Source organism: Fringilla coelebs (genome assembly GCF_963513975.1).
Source record: "Fringilla coelebs genome assembly, chromosome: Z".
Classification (NCBI taxonomy): Eukaryota; Metazoa; Chordata; class Aves; order Passeriformes; family Fringillidae; genus Fringilla; species Fringilla coelebs.
In genome coordinates this window covers 38,650,073-38,668,772 of record NC_140031.1, presented here as the reverse complement: position 1 = coordinate 38,668,772, position 18,700 = coordinate 38,650,073, and the positions used below count along the sequence as shown (strand labels likewise).

At 40.0% G+C, this 18,700-nt stretch overlaps 1 protein-coding gene across 6 annotated transcripts in view; it reads right to left on the bottom strand.

The window, feature by feature from the left end:
- Positions 1-18,700, bottom strand: part of AOPEP (aminopeptidase O (putative)) — a 184,957-nt gene that overhangs the window by 80,868 nt on the left and 85,389 nt on the right. For all 6 annotated transcript variants that reach the window (XM_084225973.1, XM_084225975.1, XM_084225976.1 and 3 more), the window contains one exon: positions 16,369-16,429. In XM_084225973.1, coding sequence (XP_084082099.1) covers positions 16,369-16,429 — 61 coding nt within the window. The remainder of the gene's footprint in view (positions 1-16,368; positions 16,430-18,700) is intronic.

The following is an 18,700-nucleotide window of genomic DNA, read 5'->3' as shown; positions in this document are numbered from 1 at the left end:
ATTGCAAGAGTATCAGCACCACATAAGAATTACTGAAAAAGAAATCCAGCCCAGAATGTGCTCTTGTTAGAACAGCAAGTTTTCCAACTGAGTCTGTGCAGTCTTCATGCATACAGCTTTATCCACTGAAATGAAAAATCAAGTTTTTCTGACATTATCCATTTTTTAGGAAAGGTGCTAATTTATATTGATATCATAAATCTCAATGTGCTGGTATAAGCACACTCTTTTCAGATCAGCATGCTGTGTCTGGTATTTCTCAATGTAACATCCCTCCAGAGAAATCTGTTCAAGACAAACTTGCTCCTCCTGAAGCTATCTCTACCTCTAAGAGACAAAGACCTGTTGAAACAATAACTTTGAGGATGTACTTTCAGTACACTGCAACATGATTTCATATATTGTGGCAGGAATATTTTTTTCAAAGTGGTTATGCAAATATTTCCTTCATATACACATTGGCAACTCTGCTTTGTGAAGAAAGTTCCTAGGTACAGATGAGTCATTGTAACTATTTAGTTGCATGATCAGATTCATAATCTGATAAAGAAAATATCTCTGACCACATGACCATGGGATCTCTAAATTATAGGCTTATTACTTGTTACTAAATAATCTTATATAATATATAAGAGAAATTATTCATGTATCAGATTGTGTTATCTAGAATATGATAATATTTTCAGGGTGTGCTAAAATGCTCTTTTTTTTTTTAATTCCCCTCCTGATTTCACCACTATGCAGGTTCTTCTCACTATGCAGGTGCTCTCATAGTAATGCAGGTGTCTCAAGCAAGTCAGAGAGGCAACGTCCCATGCCTCACTAGTATTGGAACAGAGTCTCTGCTATTGGCAGCAAGCACCTCCCAGCTCAAGAGAGAATACACATCATGAGGTAACCTGTGGTTTTACCTGAATTACCTCAGAGAGGACATGAGGAACTGGGAGGGAAAACCCACCTCTGCACTAGTAGCACATGTATCTGAGCTGAAAGAAAGAACAGGTAGCACAGGAAGTTCTTCAAGGATAAATGCCACTCCAGTTTCCAATGGCCAAGTCCTCCCTCAGGCAGGATAGAAGGACTGGTGTTACTTCTGGTCCTCCTGAAGGGACCTCAGTTTGTATTTACAAGAAGTGAGCAATGAGAGCCATGACCAGGACTAGAGGGGCCCTGACTCCAGCCAGGCTGTGGAAAGGGACCACCTGATCCATTGGACTGTGTGGATGCCATGCCCCGGCACATCAGACATGCAGGGGTATAAAGCTTTAGTTGACACCAGGGCACCCTGATACCATCGAGACATGCAGGGGTAGAATCCCTCTCTTTCTGGGGTGACAAGGGAATCCCAGCAGCTGACTGCACTGGAAGCTGGAGTGAGCCTGGCTGGGAATGAACGGCCAAACACCCCACTGTGACTAGGTCAGAAGCTGCATGGATCCTTGGCATAGATTACCTCATCAGAGGGTTCTTCAAGGACCCAAAAAGTCATTGTTAGGCTTTTGGGATAGCTGCTGTGGGGACGGAGGAAATCAGACAGATGGATACCTTGCCTGGTCTCTCTTCTGCTGTGGGGCTGCTGAGGGTTGAAGAACAGCAGGTACTGATCACTCCCACGTCACTGCGCTGTCAGCAAAGCTGCACCAGCTGGGACTCTCTGGTCCCCAGCTCTGAGATGATTTGTGAGCTGGAGACCCAGGGAGTGGTCAGCAAGCTTTCCTCACCCTTTACCAGCCCTATATGGCCAGTGGGTAATCCAGTGGAGAATGGAGACTGACAGTGGCCTGTCAGGGCCGGAATGAAGCCACGCCACCTCTGAGCGCTGCTGTGCTGGCCATGCTGGAACTTCAGCAGGGACTGGAGTCCAAGGCAGCAAAGCGGTGCCACCATTGACATCTCTGATGTGCTTTCCTCCATTCCTTGAGCAGCAGAGGTTCAGTCAGGCCAGTTTGCTTTCAGCTGAAGGGCTGTGCACTTGGAATCGACTGCCCCAGGGGCGGAAACACGGCCCCACTCTTTGCCATGGATTGATCCAGACTGCACTGGAAAAGGGTGAGGCTTCAGAACACTTGCAGTACATTGAAGACATCACAGTATGGGGCAACACAGCAGAGGACGTTTTTGAGAAAGGGGCGAAGATAATCCAAATCCTCTTCAAAGTTTTGCTATAAAGCAAATTAAGGTCAAGGGATATGCCCAGAAAATTCAATATTGAAGAGTAAAATGGCAAGATGTACATCATTAGAGTCCAGCAGACATGGTTAGCAAAGTAGCAGCTATGTGTCTGTCCTGGGTAACCCAGAACGTAACTGAATTCCACACCTCTCTGTGCCAAAAAGTCATTACTGTCTCTATAGGATCCTGCAGCTGGCAAACAGAATGACAGGGCAGGGGCTACGGGCTAGGGCTGTCCCAGGACCTTTACAAGTCAAGGCACTAGGGCAAGAATCTCACTCTTGCCTGTCTCTGGCTGCTTAACTTGCCTCTTGGCTTTTGCTTGCCTCTACTTGCAACAGTAGCAACACAAGAGGCTTCATTTCACAATCAAAACGTGTTTCAGAGTGAATTTTGCAGCACCTGCCTGCAGGCCCGGAGGAGCAGAGCAACCCTGCTCTGTGCAGCCACCACAGCCCACCAGCAGTGTCTGGCTGAGGCAAAAAGGGGTGAGTGAGAGGCGCCCCAGCCAACTGTACTGCCGTCTGCTGCCAACAGCAAGGCCAAGGCTCCCCACGAGTTCTGCCCCCCTAGCCAAGTCCCAGCTGCCAGAGTTTGCCAGCTGCATTTGCCAACAGAGCTGCTGCCTGCCCCCCAGGGTGGGGAGGGTGGCTACCATCTGCCCTCTGTTTCCCTACAGCAGTTGCCCATAGCTGGTGCCATTCTGGGGAAGGGGATAGGCCACTATTTTGAGTTTCTCTTTGTTGCCAGGGAGTCCATTAGATTTCACCAACTTTGTAACTATCCAACTAGTGACTATTACTGTTATTTTCTACCCATCGTTATTTCAGTTTTTTAGTAAACTATTATGTTTTTCACTTGTAACAACTACTCATATTTGGTGGAAGGGGATTGATTAAAACTAACTCATTTTAGAGTGTCCCCCTTAAACTGTCTTAAATCAAGACAGTCATCACTGGCCAGCAAAAAAGAAACACCTAGGCATTCCTAGGTGCTGAGGGTTTTTGGAAGATGCATATTCCTGATTACAGACAGATTGTAAACCCTCTCTATCATATGACGCAAAAGAAAAGAGGAGGAAAAGGTGCAGGGCTGAGGAGCTCCCACAATATAGGCAGCTACCTGAAAATGAAAAGCCATACACTTTCTTCACTGAGAATTCCTGTCATATTGTAGGGATACATCGAAAATAGAAAGCAGCTATGGAGCCCTGTGCAAAGAGTCACAGAAGCAAATGAGTGACAAGGTGGATCAAGTCATGTTGCAGAGCTGAAAACTGCCCAGCTGGCTTTAGATATTGCTGAATGAGAGAAGTGGCCAGTGCTCTACCTCTGCTGACTTGTGGATGGTGTCAAATGCTGGAGGGAGGGAGGGAGGGAGGGAGGAAGGAAGGGGCGGAAGGAAGGAAGGGGCGGAAGGAAGGGGCGGAAGGAAGGGGCGGAAGGAAGGAAGGGGCGGAAGGGGCGGAAGGGGCGGAAGGGGCGGAAGGAAGGGGCGGAAGGAAGGGGCGGAAGGAAGGGGTGGAAGGGGCGGAAGGGGCGGAAGGAAGGGGCGGAAGGGGCGGAAGGGGCGGAAGGGGCGGAAGGAAGGAAGGAAGGAAGGAAGGAAGGAAGGAAGGAAGGAAGGAAGGAAGGAAGGAAGGAAGGATACCAATTGGGAGTGCAGAGACAAACCCACCTGAGCTGCTGAACTGTGGCAAGATGTGACTGCCTGCATAGAGAAGGTGGCTGTAGAAGTTCATAATGAGATGCAGATGTGCCCAAGAGCTGGGCTGCTGAAGGACATCGCAACAATGGATGAGTGGATTGAGCTGCCAAGATTAAAATGTCTCAGGAGGATCTGGACTGGCAACATAAGGGCGAATTATTCCTGACTTGGTGGGCCCGTGATGCCTCAGGTCATCAGGGAAGAGACGCAACAGCCCGATGGGCTTGTGGTCAAGGGGTGGGCTCTTTATCCCAGGTTGTCCATAACTGTGAAAGGTGCTGGGATCAAGCAGGCCAAGAAAAGCCTCTGTGGTATGGCAGGTGATGGTCAAAGCAGAAATAAGGGGAGGCCTGGCAGATCACACTCCTGCTGTGTGCACTTGGAAACAACCCCTGGATGGCTGGAGAAGTATCCTGTGCCTTGCAGCACTGCCTGGAACACCACCCTGGGCCTTGGGAAGCAAGTCCTGTGGTGACCTGGCACCCCGAGAGAACCGAGTCCGACAAGGGGACTCATTTCCAAAACAACCTCCTGGACAGCCAGGCCAAGGAACACAGTATCAAGCGGCTGCATCATATTCCCTGTCACTCACCAGCCTCTGGGAAGATAGAACAGTGCAATGGACTGTTAAAAACCACATTGAAAGCAATGGGTGCTGGGACCTTCAACCACTGGGCTCTACATTTAGCTGAGGCTGCCTGGTTTAGTTAACACCCCAGGCTCTACCAGTAGAGCTGTCCCTGCCCAATCAAAACCTCCATGTATTGTAGAAGGGGTCAACTTTTTTTGATGCATACAAGAAAAGTTTTAGGGAATACAGTTTGGATTAGTCCTGCCTCAAGCAAAGGCAAACCCATCCTTGGGATTATTTTTGCTCAAGGACCTGGGTGCATTTGGTGGGTAATGCAGAGGGAGCAGGAAATGTGATGTGTACCTCAAGGGGATTTGATTTTGGGGTGAGGAGAGTGTGTAATATTGAATTGTATAATATTGCTGAATGACACTGCCAGTGTATGCCAGAACTACCAGGAACAATGAGTATGGACTGCTCCAGCAGTCATAAGCTCCTGATGCAGACTGCAATCCCAACAGTACACCCAGACTCTCCTGCCCTGGAAGACATCTAGGATGGAAAGAACCCACAATTATGGACTAAATGAACTCAACAGACAACTTGGAGGGATGGGTGTTGACTAAGGAAATGATATATATATATATGTGTATATGTATATAGTTTGAAGGTGTAGGATCTGAGTATGATATGAATGGTAAAGAATAATGGGTGGATAATGTCCTAGGTTCAGCCAAGAGTTAATTTTTTGCAGTAGCTGGGAGAGTGTGTGGCTAAGGCCCAGATATTACTTGACAGAACCTCATTTGTTTATTGAATTTCTTGTTGAAGAAATAAAATACACCTTCCAGAGGCATTGAAATTTGAGTTTTATTGATCCATTGAAGTAGTCAAAAATACTTCTGACAGCTTTACTAATGAAACATATTCAAAACAAAAGTTCTCTAGCCCCCTGGCCATGATATACTGCTTACCCAAATGTAAAGGACAATTAACCATAAACTGAACCATGACATATACTAGCTTTGTCAGCCAATAGACTTTTCAAACCTATCTTTCTCCAGACATTCTCATTTAAGCATTTAAATTCCTCTTTGACCTTAGAAGGGAGTAGACAGAATAGATAAAGCACTCCTTCTTTATGGAGATGGAATAAGTTTTAGAAAAATCATCTATTTTTCATGATTAAAGAGAAGGTGATCAATATTTCTGTCTTCAGTCTGATTCTAAAGCTTGGCTAAGTCAAAAGGAGATAAGGAAGGTACTGTAAACTGAGAAATATCTCAACATTGCTCCTACTGACTTTGTGGAAAACAATGAACTGATGGAGATGGAATGAAGACTGTTGCACAAACTTAGTTACCATCTGCTCTCAGGAAGTATTCAGTAGCTCAGCATTTCTGCAGAGTGTCTGAAAAAAGGCAAAGGCTCAAAAGCAAGAACTTCCATCCTCAAGTCTAGCCAGCTAGAAATACAGAAATGCAGCAGCATTTGAACGCTCAGGATCACTTTGAGTTTCTGACTCAATCATTAGACCTGAATGCACAGGTGACAGTTTTTAGGTCAGCACAAAGAGGGTTGCATGGATTTTACATACAGAGTATGTTTTGCATACAATACATCTTCCCCACGTATTCACTCATTTCAGTCACAAACAAGATTTTTAAAAGCCTGGGGAAAATTTCCAGGAAGTAAAATGTGTGTTCTTTTAAAAATCATAGACCACTCTGGAGGTATATAGCAACTTCTTCCTGTCACATAAGATTTTTATCTCAGTTTTAGGCCAAATTCTTTATCTTTCTGAACTAAAAAGCTCTCAGATATTGTTTCCTAGAGTAGCATTTAACTTGTTATTGGTTTCAATTCATTAAAATTACTTGTAAGGAACTTGAAGCTGGAGAGGTTTCAGATATCTCAAAAGCTACTCTTTCCTAACAATACACTAACACAGAAAAATTTTCTGGCAAGGTAGCATGAAAAATATTTTAAACCTTTATGGTTTGTTTCCACTGAGTAAAGAAAACAATGAACAAGCTAAAAATTAATTGGTGCTAACTTCTGTGCTTTTCTTTGGATGTTTTTACAAGCAGTAATTAAACCTATGTTTATTGCTATGCAAGCCCAGCTGCATCCTTATTAGGCAAGTCTAAGTTCAATATTTCTGTGTAGAAGAGAGCCTGTCCTCCCTCTATTTGCTGTGTTTCCACCTCCTGTGTACGTAGGTGGGAGAGTGGGAGCTTGGGAATGTGAACTTGGTCCAGCATTGATCAGTCAGGCAGCAAACTGTTATTGTTCTTTAGATACCAAACATAACTCCTTTCTACAATGGATAAGCTCAGTCATTCTGCACATAACACAGCTTTTGTGTTCAGCAGGGCAGTTAATAGAAAAAGGGAATGAAAATGACTCCTTGAGATTTATTAAACTTAAGAGAGATTCTAATGAACAAACACATGGAATCCAGTCCACTATTATTTAAAAAACTGAACGTTTATTTCAAATGCACTTCAACTTCTTGAACTTGTGCAGATTTACTACACTACTAGAAGTACTTTACCTCTGAGCTGCATGACGCTGAAAGGTAGTCGAAGAAAAACAGGATACTTGTGAAAATCTGGTTTGCAACTGGAGAGGCAAGCCAGTGTTTCAGTAGGTCATTAAACTAAAACCAGTAAAGCATCTTTCTCATCCTTAATGTAGGCTCACGGTTCCAGCTGAGAATCTCAAAAGCATTATTTTCTTAATTATTCAATTAATGGAGATTCCTAAAATTCTGTTTAAAATTCCGTTTTAGAAATTAGAACAACAGAGGCACTAAAATGTTATGACCAACGCTGTTGAATCTAAATTTTAAAAATTACTACCTACATTCAGCCTAGACACCAAGTTACTCAGTGCTACGTGAGAATCTCACCTGAGGCAGCATGTTACCCAATTTTAGAATATGATCACACAATACTGTGTAACAATGCTACTTGGATCTTGAATGTCTTTGGTTTTCTCTAAATCAGCAATCATAGGCAATGCAGAAGAAACCTACATCAAACTTCTAAAACTATAGCAAGACTAAACCATGCCTGAACTTGAGGAGCTCTGTAATAAATTTGGGTCTTTACTGACCTTTAATTATGTATTTTTTTTATATAAGTGATTTTCTTGAGCTTCTTGAACTATTCTAGAAACTAAAATAAACCACTGTTATGTCTCATTTAGCACATCTTAGTGGCAATTTATAGGAATGGCTAAGTAAATTACAAGTCCATTTTATGCCGATGACCTTCTTTTGATCAACACAGAATCTATGTAAATAATAACTGACCTTAGAACTTTCTTGATAGCTTGTAACAAACAAAATACCAAATTCTCTGTGTACTATGAACTATCTAGAAGAACTTCCAGGTGGATAATCTTTACCTAAAGCATTTTTCAAAGTCAAGAACATAAAGACAAAGTCCCTCTTGATTTGTTTACCTTCACGATTCATATGACTTTTATGCATGCTGTAGTACCATACACATGGTTTGATTACATTTTTATATTTTTCTAAATCCCTTCTAAGAAAGGATGCAATCTTGTCAGTACAACTAATAATTTCAGAAAAATCTCAGCACTAGTGATTCATATTCAAAAACTTTCTTACTGTGTTTGTTATCATTACAGAAGACATTAAATAATTTATATTGTTGACCTATACCAAATTAAATTTTTAAGAACTTTAGAAAGATCATTTCATCTTCCAATCGGCAACCTTGCAAACATAAAAAAAAAAAAGAAAAACAAACAAACCAATTTTCTTGAGGAGAAGTGCCTATTCAAAGTGTGGTTTCCATGTACAAGAATAAGCACATATCTTAAGGTAGTTGCTATGCTTTCTTCAAATTATTTCTCAAATATAATTCAACCATCAGTTGAATCATTTATATTTTCTGCACTTATAGTAAAATATACACAAAAATCTCTAAGCCTCAAACTTCAGTATTTAGACAGCAACATTTTGTTCTTGGGACTAGTATTTAACACCAGTTTTGAAACTAATCGAACTGATTCACTACTGAACTCTACTAAGTACTGAAGAAAATTATACCCCTTTCCTGTTTTTTCTCCAAATCATTTATGTTTGAATGAGATTTTTGCGCTTAACAGATCATTCTCACTGCCAATGCCTACTAATTTACTGTACCGTAACAAAAAATGTGCACTTCACTTGTGTACTTAGTTCCAATGTTGCCATCTACCAATTTGTAGTTATTATGTACATCCAGAAAAATAATTGCAAGATAAGGCATAGCTAACAATAACAAGAAATAGCAAGTGTTAACAATCCATAACTTTAACTTACATTCAAATCCAATAAGAATGATTTTAATGCAAAAAACATGTTCGGGTACCCTCTGTAAAACCTGGATGAAGATGTGCTAAAGATTATTCAAGAGTTTAGTAAGACCTTTCTTTTAAAAAATATTTCAGTGTGGTTGGTTTGTTAGTTATTGACCATAACTGTTAACCTGTGAAGCATTTTCCTGTAGAGCTATCCCTTTACCTGTACTTTTGTCTTAGTAAAAGGAAACAGGAAATCTATAAAGCTTGTAATTGGGGCAAAAGCCAGGCCCCTTCTTAACAACATGTTGCTTTAGCAGAAATCATATTAAGTACTTCAACTGCTGCTGTAACATCCTCCTAAAATTTATAAAACTACAGAAATACTCTACTTGCATTGATTTAGAACCCTTTAAAAATTACATTTCAGTTCAAATTTTTAAACAGTCTTGCTATGAGTTTCCTTTGCAATCCATTTCATCTTCAAATAGGACAGTTGTGGAATCACAGAATGGTGTGGATTGAAAGGCACCTTTATATAGTCCTAACTCACCTGCTGTGGGTGGGGCACAGTCCAATAGACCAGGTTGCTCAAATCCAAGAGTTAACCATTTACAAACAAAACCAGAAATACTATTAATAAACTAATATTCACCATCATAAGATTTCTTTTGACTGTGTATTTCCAGACATGTTGATTTTTTACAAATAAGTCCATTACTATATGGACATTAAACTACTGCTTTATCACAGCCACAAAAAGCAGTGCAGATAGGAGGAAAGAACTGGCAAAAATAAATGGCATAATTTTTACTGCTGTAACTGCTGTGTACTGCTGTACACCAGTGTCCATTCAAGATTAGAAAACATGGCATAGTAGTCTCGCAAGATACACTCAGAGTTGTACATACTCTGAAATATCTGTTGGCAATTCCAACCTTAACCAGGAAATACTGTTTAGGGTGGAACAGTGGATGAGAATTAAACTTTAATGGGAGGATAAAATAACAAAAGGGACTAGAGGAGAAAGATACAGCATTGCTATCAGCTCTTTCAATATTTTGTAATTGTGAGGTGATGTTTGGGGTGTTTATCCTAAAACTGGAAGCTATTTGACATGACATAAGGAAAATCATGCCTAAGCAACTTTAATGCTTTTTGTGATGGGACAACTACCTGGATGGATGAGGGAAGAGTGGTGGATGTTGCCTACCTGGACTTCAGCAAGGCTTTAGACCCCATCGGCCATAACAACCTCGCCAGCAAGCTCAGAAAGTACAGACTACATCAGTGGGCAGTGAGAGGGGCTGAGAACTGGCTGAATGGCAGATCCCAGAGGGCTATATTTGTCGTCACAGAGTCTAGTTGGGAGCCTGTCACAGGCTCCCAGGGGTGTCCCCCAAGGGTCAACCCTGGGCCCAGTGCTGTTCAACTTGTTCATCAGTAACTCAGACAGGGGACAGAGGCCTCCTCAGCAAGTCACTGACAGCACAAAGCTGGGAGCAGTGGCAAGTACCCCAGAGTGCTGTGCAGCCCTTCAGAAGGGCCTCAAGAGAGTGGAGAGATGGGCAAAGATAAACAATCTGATAGTCAGTAAAGGCAAATTCAGGGTCTTCAAATTCAAGTGTTACTGCACCTGGAAAGGAATAACTCCAGATAATCAACCTGCTGGAAAGCAGCTCTGTGGAGAAGGACCAGATGACCCCCTGTGGTCCCTTTCAACCTGACTCATCATCTGATACTGAGACTTGTATGTTACAGTGTAGGATATATTGGAAACTAAATATCATGAAGGAGGAGGCCAACCACTCTACTTCCCCGCCCCCCTTTTTTTTATTTTTTGAACTAGAGAGTGAATGTGGAGAAGATGATTTTCATTATACAAGATACCAACCGAAATACACTGGCAAGAAAGAATCAATATCGGAAACTTACCAGTAAATAATAGCATGTGCCACTTCAAAAGCAAAAGTGATTTAAACTGGAAGGAGTTAAATACATTGTAAGTTCATGCAATGCAGAGACTACTTGTCAAACAGTGTACAATAGAGTTCAAAAAGGGGAAAAGACTTAAAGCTTATTTTAAAAAGGTTAATTACCTAGGATAGAATAAAAAAAAACCCCAGGTAATAGTAACTGGGCAATATAAGACGAAGACAAGTTTGTGCAGAGCTGAGAAAATCTTCCTAAAGAGGCATATAGCCTTTTAGCCTTAAATTCTAATTGAACACTGCACATACTGAAAGAAACAATAGAATTGTACTTAGGAAAGCAAATCATCACAAGCAGGTATGAAGTGGACTACAATGATTTCATAGGTGTTTTCCAGTTGTAAAGTTATTTGGTTCTTCTGATTCTACTCTTTGCCAGCTTAACTCATTGTCTCAGTGTTATTAACTCACTACTATTTGCACAGGATGAAAAGTTGCTATAATCCCCCAGTGAGTCACTGCTGAGACAGAAGAACCTACTGAAGGTTGCATCATTTGATAAAAGGTATTTTCAACCATGCAATATGTTTCACTTTATTTAACACTACCATGATGCATCCCCAGGAAAAAGCCCTCATGAAAACTTGTATTTGAGAACTGCTTTCTTTTCATCTTTTATATTCCTTATTGTTTTGCGTGTGAGAAAACCCTGCTCAGCAAGCCTGAAACCAAGCTTTGTGCAGTGGCACTCTTCTGTGTAAGAAAGAATTGGCCAGGTTATAACCACACTTTCTTTTCATAACATTAATCTTTAATGCTTTAAAAAATAACAAATTGAAAATGTTAGGTGGTATACAGAATTACTTTTTCATGGCAGCAAGCCAAATTCTGATTTTATTTATTCGTATGACCCCCTTACATCAACTTATTCTTGATTACTGCTGGTATATAACTGAGCCTGTAAACTAGCCCAGTACTTAGAAAAGACCAGATAACTTTTCCTAGAGTGAAACAGTAATAGAAACTGACAAATATTAAAGTTTCAGTAGCTTTAAGCTGCAAGTATAAAGGGGCATACGTGTATATCTATATCATCTATATCTATAAATCTGCAGTTCCCTGGACAGAATTGGAGAGTTTGGAATGGCAAATGTAACAAAGCACAAATAAAGGAGTAGAGGATCTTCAGTTAGACAGATGACATGACTTATGACCATAAAGAATATAAGATTCCTGTACTCCAAGGAAGATGGTAAAACTGCTTCCGCAGTCTGGGGAGTATAAAGTATTTACCCTTATATTTCTTTTGCATACCTTTTTGAATACCCTTACAGTGACTTTAAGCTAGACACTGTTGCGAAGATAGTGAACTAAGGGCTAAAAACTCTGGTTTTAAGTTACCCTTTGGTTACTGAATTTTAAAGAGTACCAGTTGCATATGGGGGATAGATTTGAATATATACACAGAAGAGAATTCTTGAAATCACTTTGATAGCTACTGCTATAAATGAACCACTTAAGGTGAATTTTCTTTATACTCAGTGAATGACATTAATTTCCTGTCCAAAATCCACCAAAACACGGAAATAAAATCACAGAAACGCCACAGGAAGTATAAAATACAAAAACTCTTGTATAAGAGAGATATAAAGCAACCATGCTGGGACTTAAGCACAGCATGATGCAGATTTCCCAATTCCATTACAAAGTATAGTCTCTCCAGTAAGGAGGTTTCTCTGAAAATGCAGTGAATTCTTAGTATTTGTAATTTAAAAGGCAAGTAATTTCTTATAGTAGGGGCTACAGTATTAAGAGGGTAATGGTATAGGACTCCAGAACTAGCATAACAAGGGTTACAAGCAGAAAGGTGTTGAATCTTGTGTGTAGGATGCTGCTTCTATGCCTTTGGGACATCTTTGAAGCAGATATCCATCAGCTGCTTTTCATTTCCTTTGCTACTGAAAGAAGGTAATCGGTTGTAGTGGGTACTTTCTACCTCCTCCTGCTCACACTGACTGACTGGCTCTGTTGTATGACTGTGCCCAAAGGAGCTGACAAAAACCTTCCTGTGAATACACCCTAGTCCACTCACCTAGTAAGCCACATGAGAGAGACTAAATTCTGTGCCATTCCTGGAGTGATATGTATAATGCAGTTCATCTGTAGTTCATGTGCATGCAATTTATAATGTAGTTCATCTGCATGTAAGTTGTGTTCTTATGTTCCTTCATATAAATTCATCAAATTATTCAGGCTATTCGTTTGCTGAAATAATCCAAATACTTTTAAAGGTCCTGTAAACCACACAAGTAGATCTACAGTATTTACAGCTCTGTAATCAGTAATTATAGTCATACTTACACTATAGCTACTAACATATTGAGAGCTACTAAGCAACCTCTACAGTCTGGATTTCAGGAGTAAAGGCTCCTCTGATGATTTAATAAAGCATAAAGGAAATAAGGTTTCCTATTCACTGAATGACAACTCCAGTTCTTCCAAAAAAATGGAACTCGGTTCCTATAAGACCATGGCAAGTGATGAAGACAACAAGTATAAATCATCTTATATAGGGAAAAAGGAGGATCCTGGGAACTACTGACTTGTCAGCATCATCTCTGTGACTGAGAAGATCATGGGGGACAGGCAGGTGGTTTGAAACACCCAGGAGGACCTCACCAAGGGCAAGTCCTGCCTGACCAACTCAGTAGCCTTCTCTGGCTCCACCAGTGGACAAAGGAAGGGCTACAGATGTCATTTATCTGGACTTCTGTAAAGCCTTTGACACAAATCCTTCTAAATTGGAGAGGGAAGCAAATCGATGGGTGAACTATTAGATGGATAAGAAAGTGATTGGCCAGTTGCACCCAGAGGGTAGTGGTCAATGGGTCAGAGTCTGAATGGACATCAGTGACAAGTGGGGTCCCTCAGGGGTCAGTATTAGGACCTGTGTTATTTAATATCTTCATTAATGACAAAGACATAAGGATCAAGTGCACCTCAGCAAATTTGCAGTTGACACCGAGCTGAGCGGCACTGTTGACACACCTGAAGGACAGGATGCCATCCAGAGGGACCTGACAAGCTGAAGAACTGGGCCATGTGAATCTCCTGAGGTTTAGCAAGACCAAGCACAAGGTTCTGCATATGGGTCAGAGCAATCCCCAGAACCAGGTCAGGCTGGGGGATGAACAGATGGAGAGCAGCCCTGTGAGAAGGACTTGGGGGTGCTGGTGGGTGAGTGGCTGGACAATGACCCAGCCATGGGCACTGCCAGCCCAGAAAGCCAAAACCGTGTCCTGGGCTGCATCCAGAGCAGCGTGGGCAGCAGGGCCAGGGAGGGGATTCTGCCCTCTGCTCTGCTCTGGTCAGAGCCCACCTGGAACCTGCATCCAGCTCTGGGGTCCAGCACAGGAAGGACATCAGTCTGTTGGAATGAGTCCAGAGGAGAGTGACCAAGATTATCAGAGGGATGTAGCACCTCTCGTGTGAAGAAAAAACGACTGAGAGAGTTGGTTTTGTTCAGCCTGGAAAAGAGAAAGGGTGACCTAATTGCAGCCTTCCAGTACGTGAAAGGAGCCTACAAGAAAAATGGAAAAATGCATTTTACAGAGTATGTAGTGACAGGACAAGGGGGGAATGGATAAACCTGAGACAGTAGTTTTAGATCAGATATGAGGAGGAAGTTTTTACTATGAGAGTGGTGAGGCATTGGAACAGGTTTCCCAGATAAGCTGTGTATGATCCATCCCTGAAAGTGTTCAAGGCCAGGTTGGATGGGCTCTGAGCTAACCTGGTCTAGTGGAAGCCATGGCACAGGGATTGGACCTAGATGATCTTTAATGTCCCTTTCAACCCAAACATCTACAATTTATGATCAACAATATTATATTGAGGGGGTAGAGAGAGAGAGAGAAGAGTCAGCATCAGTTTGCTGTTGCTCAGAAGTAGAATACAAAACTAGCAAAATTTGTGTTGACAGTTTTTATACAGAACAGCCAAATTACCACGGATATCTCTGCAGTCAATTAAAGAAGATTTAAAACAACTTTCAAACCTGCTGGTGTGGCAATATTTTTGATACATGTTTTGTTTATGCAAGCAACAGATACTTGCAGGGTGTAATGAACCTACTCACTATTCATTCTGAGCAACTTGTGCTATTCAGGAAAACAGAGTTTAGTTTGCACATTAGTCAAAACCATTTCCAATTCTTTAGTCTGCTCCTATCTTTCTAATTTGTGATTTCAAGTTGATTTTCAGACATTAATAAAGCACATCCTCAAAAAGATATGTGTAGATAAAATGCAAGAAAACTCTTAACATTTCAGGAGCCAGTTCAGTCTCTTACAGCTACAGCTATGCAACATCAATCTCTTCCATATACTTGAATCAGCTGTTTGACTGTGTGCCATTTTTTAATCAAAAATAAAACCTTGGTTGAACACAGAATTAAAATCAAAGTCCTCTTCTAGGAAATGACTGAGCATCAAGATGTATGATGATACTATCCCTTCCTTTCCTCCCTTCTAATTAAAGTTAACTTTATTTTCAATAACTTTACAACAAAAAACAAACTCTGCCTTGATTTTACAGCATATTCAAATAGTCTCAAAGCATTTTGATCTCAGGGTACATCTTTCCAAAAGCATTCTACAGCATACAGGGATCACTGGACGCACACATCTCTCAAGCTGTCAAGGGGAAGAGCTCAACCACAGTGTCTGGGTACCCATCAGGCTCTCTGAGCACTGTCAGAGCTCTCCAGTTTTGTCCATTCTACCTGCAAACATCCTCACTCAGTCATGCTGCCTAAGCATCTGCACTTTTGCACATGGAAACCAGAACTTAACATTCTAACTTTTAAAAGTTGGTGTTGGTTTTTTTAAAATACTAATGCAAATGGATACAAATTCAAGCACTAGGCAGGATAAATCACAACATCCTAGGGGGTGCCTGCTTAGGGGAAATCAGTTACAAACTGAGTCCTGAACATATGCTAAAAATTACTTTCTATAAAATTGGGTTTTGCGAAGATTAATGTACAGATACCATTTGTTATCTCATCCCAGTTTTGGTCCAAAAATGAATAATCAGAGATTATATTCACATAGCACAGACGCAACTAAGCACTATCAGTCTCATGGAATTTAAAATATTAAAAAGCCTTTTAGCATTAAAAGCAGGAAACAAAGCTCAGTCTCAATGCTGGAACACCAATAATAGATGTCTATCTATGCAGCAGATTTATAAGCAAGTCACAAAATTCACAAGTCATCAAAGTACAAATAATTTAACATTTAATTACTGCTGTATAGTAATGCTTTCAAGTAATTCATATTCCAACATCTGTGAACAATGCTCCTTGCATTTAGTAGGTTCCATCATTATACTCTAAAGTATACTTTCATATGACTACAATAATTAAGTTATAGGATAAATTTTGTAAGATTTGCCCTTTGGCAGGTTTGTTGAGACCATTGTAGAAGAAAAAACCTGCAAGTAGTAAAAGCGTAAAGCCATACAAATATGTGGAAAAGCAGTCATCATCAAAACTGTTTATTTAATATCATCACCTGTTATGAGATAAGGTAGTGATTTAAAAAATAAATAATATAATGAGAAAAGCAAAACTCCAGCAAGAACTGTGACCTGGTATTTTATATTTACCTTTGGTATTCCAGAAGTATCCAGCCAGTTCTGGAAGATACTTTCTACAGTTAACCCAGACCTTTAAAAAAAAAAAAAATTAGAAAATATGCAAAAAAACCCCAATTTTTTTCAAGTGAAAAATAACCCTTTAGAAGCTAGGCAATCCTTCTAAATTCACATATTGGTTGTACTGAACTGGTACAACATTCTTTTTTTTTTTTTTTTAATGACTAAAACCATCCAGAGGTCCTATGAGCAACATAAAGGTAGATCAGGTTTTGTGTACATAAAAGTCAAATCATAAATTTAGTGCTGATAAGTACTGATGGAGAAAGCGTTATGTAGTAAGTACTCCATCTATGAAACGTGCAAAGTATGAAGGAGTGCTCTACTTCTTGTTACATGGATAAACTTCAGGGTTTTTAAAAGCACTAATGAATATTAAGTCTCAATGTTACTAAATGTCTAATACACTTAGTCCTTTCTGCACTTTCTTTATATCCTGATTCACAGTGAAGTCATAAAATAGTCTGGAGCTTTATTTCCCTACAAAAGGAAATAGTTTGTCATTATGAAGCTGTGTCAGATTGAAATAACCACACACATAAGGATTTGTAAATTCAGAAACTATATTTGCACTTTGACTTTTGTAGGCAGCTGTTGTGGTATTTACTTCAACTCTGGTGAAAGATTTCCCAACTTCTAGTGAAGCCAAATAAAAATATATAAATAAAATAAAAATAATTTAAAAAAATTTCACACATGCAAGTACTGAGAAAAAGAAGTTGAGTAAACCCTCAGTGAATACAAATATTCTGAGAATCAGAACATATGTGTATGGTCTCATGTATGGTAATGCCTTGGCAAGATTAATTCTAAGCCTTGCAGTTACTTTCACATATGTAATGTAGACTCAACCAACAAAGCATCCATGAAAAGAACAGTCATAAGCTCTGAATCAGGAAGGCAAACAACCCAATAAACAGTTTTAACTGATCAGATGATTTAAATAATGAGCAATCAAGAAGGAGCATTTCTTCATAGCCAAGATTCTGAAATTTCAGGAAAACACCATTGTGTGTGTTAGATCACTATATAAATCAATTTTCTACAGAAAACTGAACATATATGTGATGCTTGTGTAGTGTATTAAAATAAAAGACTAAGCATGTTCCTTGTTATTTGTGCACACTTTTTAAAGTTGAACAATAGAACATTTGACTGTTAATCTCTCAGACTATAATTATCTTCATCTTACCACTGTGCTCTAAAAATTGGTGTCTAGTCTTAAGTCAGATTATCTGAATCTCTTGACTGGGAACAGTGGATAAAGAGATATTTCCAGCTAGTCATTACTTCCCCAGAAGAAGATGGTCTTGATTTCTTATTTCTGTCTGTTTACTGAAAGGGTGCATACAGAACTAGCTTAAAACTGGATACCAAAATGTTATATAGGCAAAGATCAATCACTTGGACTGTACCATTTATGCTGTCTCAAGAAGCATAAGCAGAATAAAAATTTTTGTTATTAGTTGTTGCATGAATTAAACCCAATACAGCTTAGTGTTCTAATGCTGAAGCAGAGCGTAGGAGCTGGGAAAAAAATTCCCTTAGTTGCACATTTAATTTGTCTTACCAAGGCATAAAAAACACAGCTTCACCATGTCAGCTAATCCCTTTATCCCCCATTCCCAGAAACTAAATCTACACTGTGAGAAAAAATCATCCACAAATAACCTATGTTATATTTGCTATGTAGAGCTGCTTAATATACCTTCTATTTCATTTCAAAAACTGACTTAGAAATGAGCTTATGACACTCAGGGGAATCCCACTGCTCTGACACCACACTAATCCACGCATAAACCACTAGAAAGTTTCTCAGTTTATCCTAAAACGTTGGCATTTTTCTCAAGAGCAAAACCAGTAACACTGTTTTTTCTCTGCCTGCAAAACCCAAAGTTTCAGAAAAACACCTGTCATACAACATATGCAATCTTATTTGTCTGTACTTGCACAGAAGTACAAATTCCAAATTAGGATATTCTTGTTGGCACCTATCAAAAAAATCAACTTGTTTAAGAGGCACTCACTATTTTAAAAAACATACAATAGTAATGAGCAAACTATTGCAAAGATCTACTCTGAATCTCTTAATTGTCAGTGCTGAAGAACTATGAAGATGTTAGAAACGCTTCTGCTGAATTGTTGACTTAGAAATAACCTCCCAAAAATGGTCACAAACAAACTGCCATCTCAAAACAAGTGTCCTAGAGAAAGAACAGAGAGCCTGATATTTTTCGAGGCTGCAGTTCAGTAAGAGCATTTACCACCTGCTTATATTACAGTT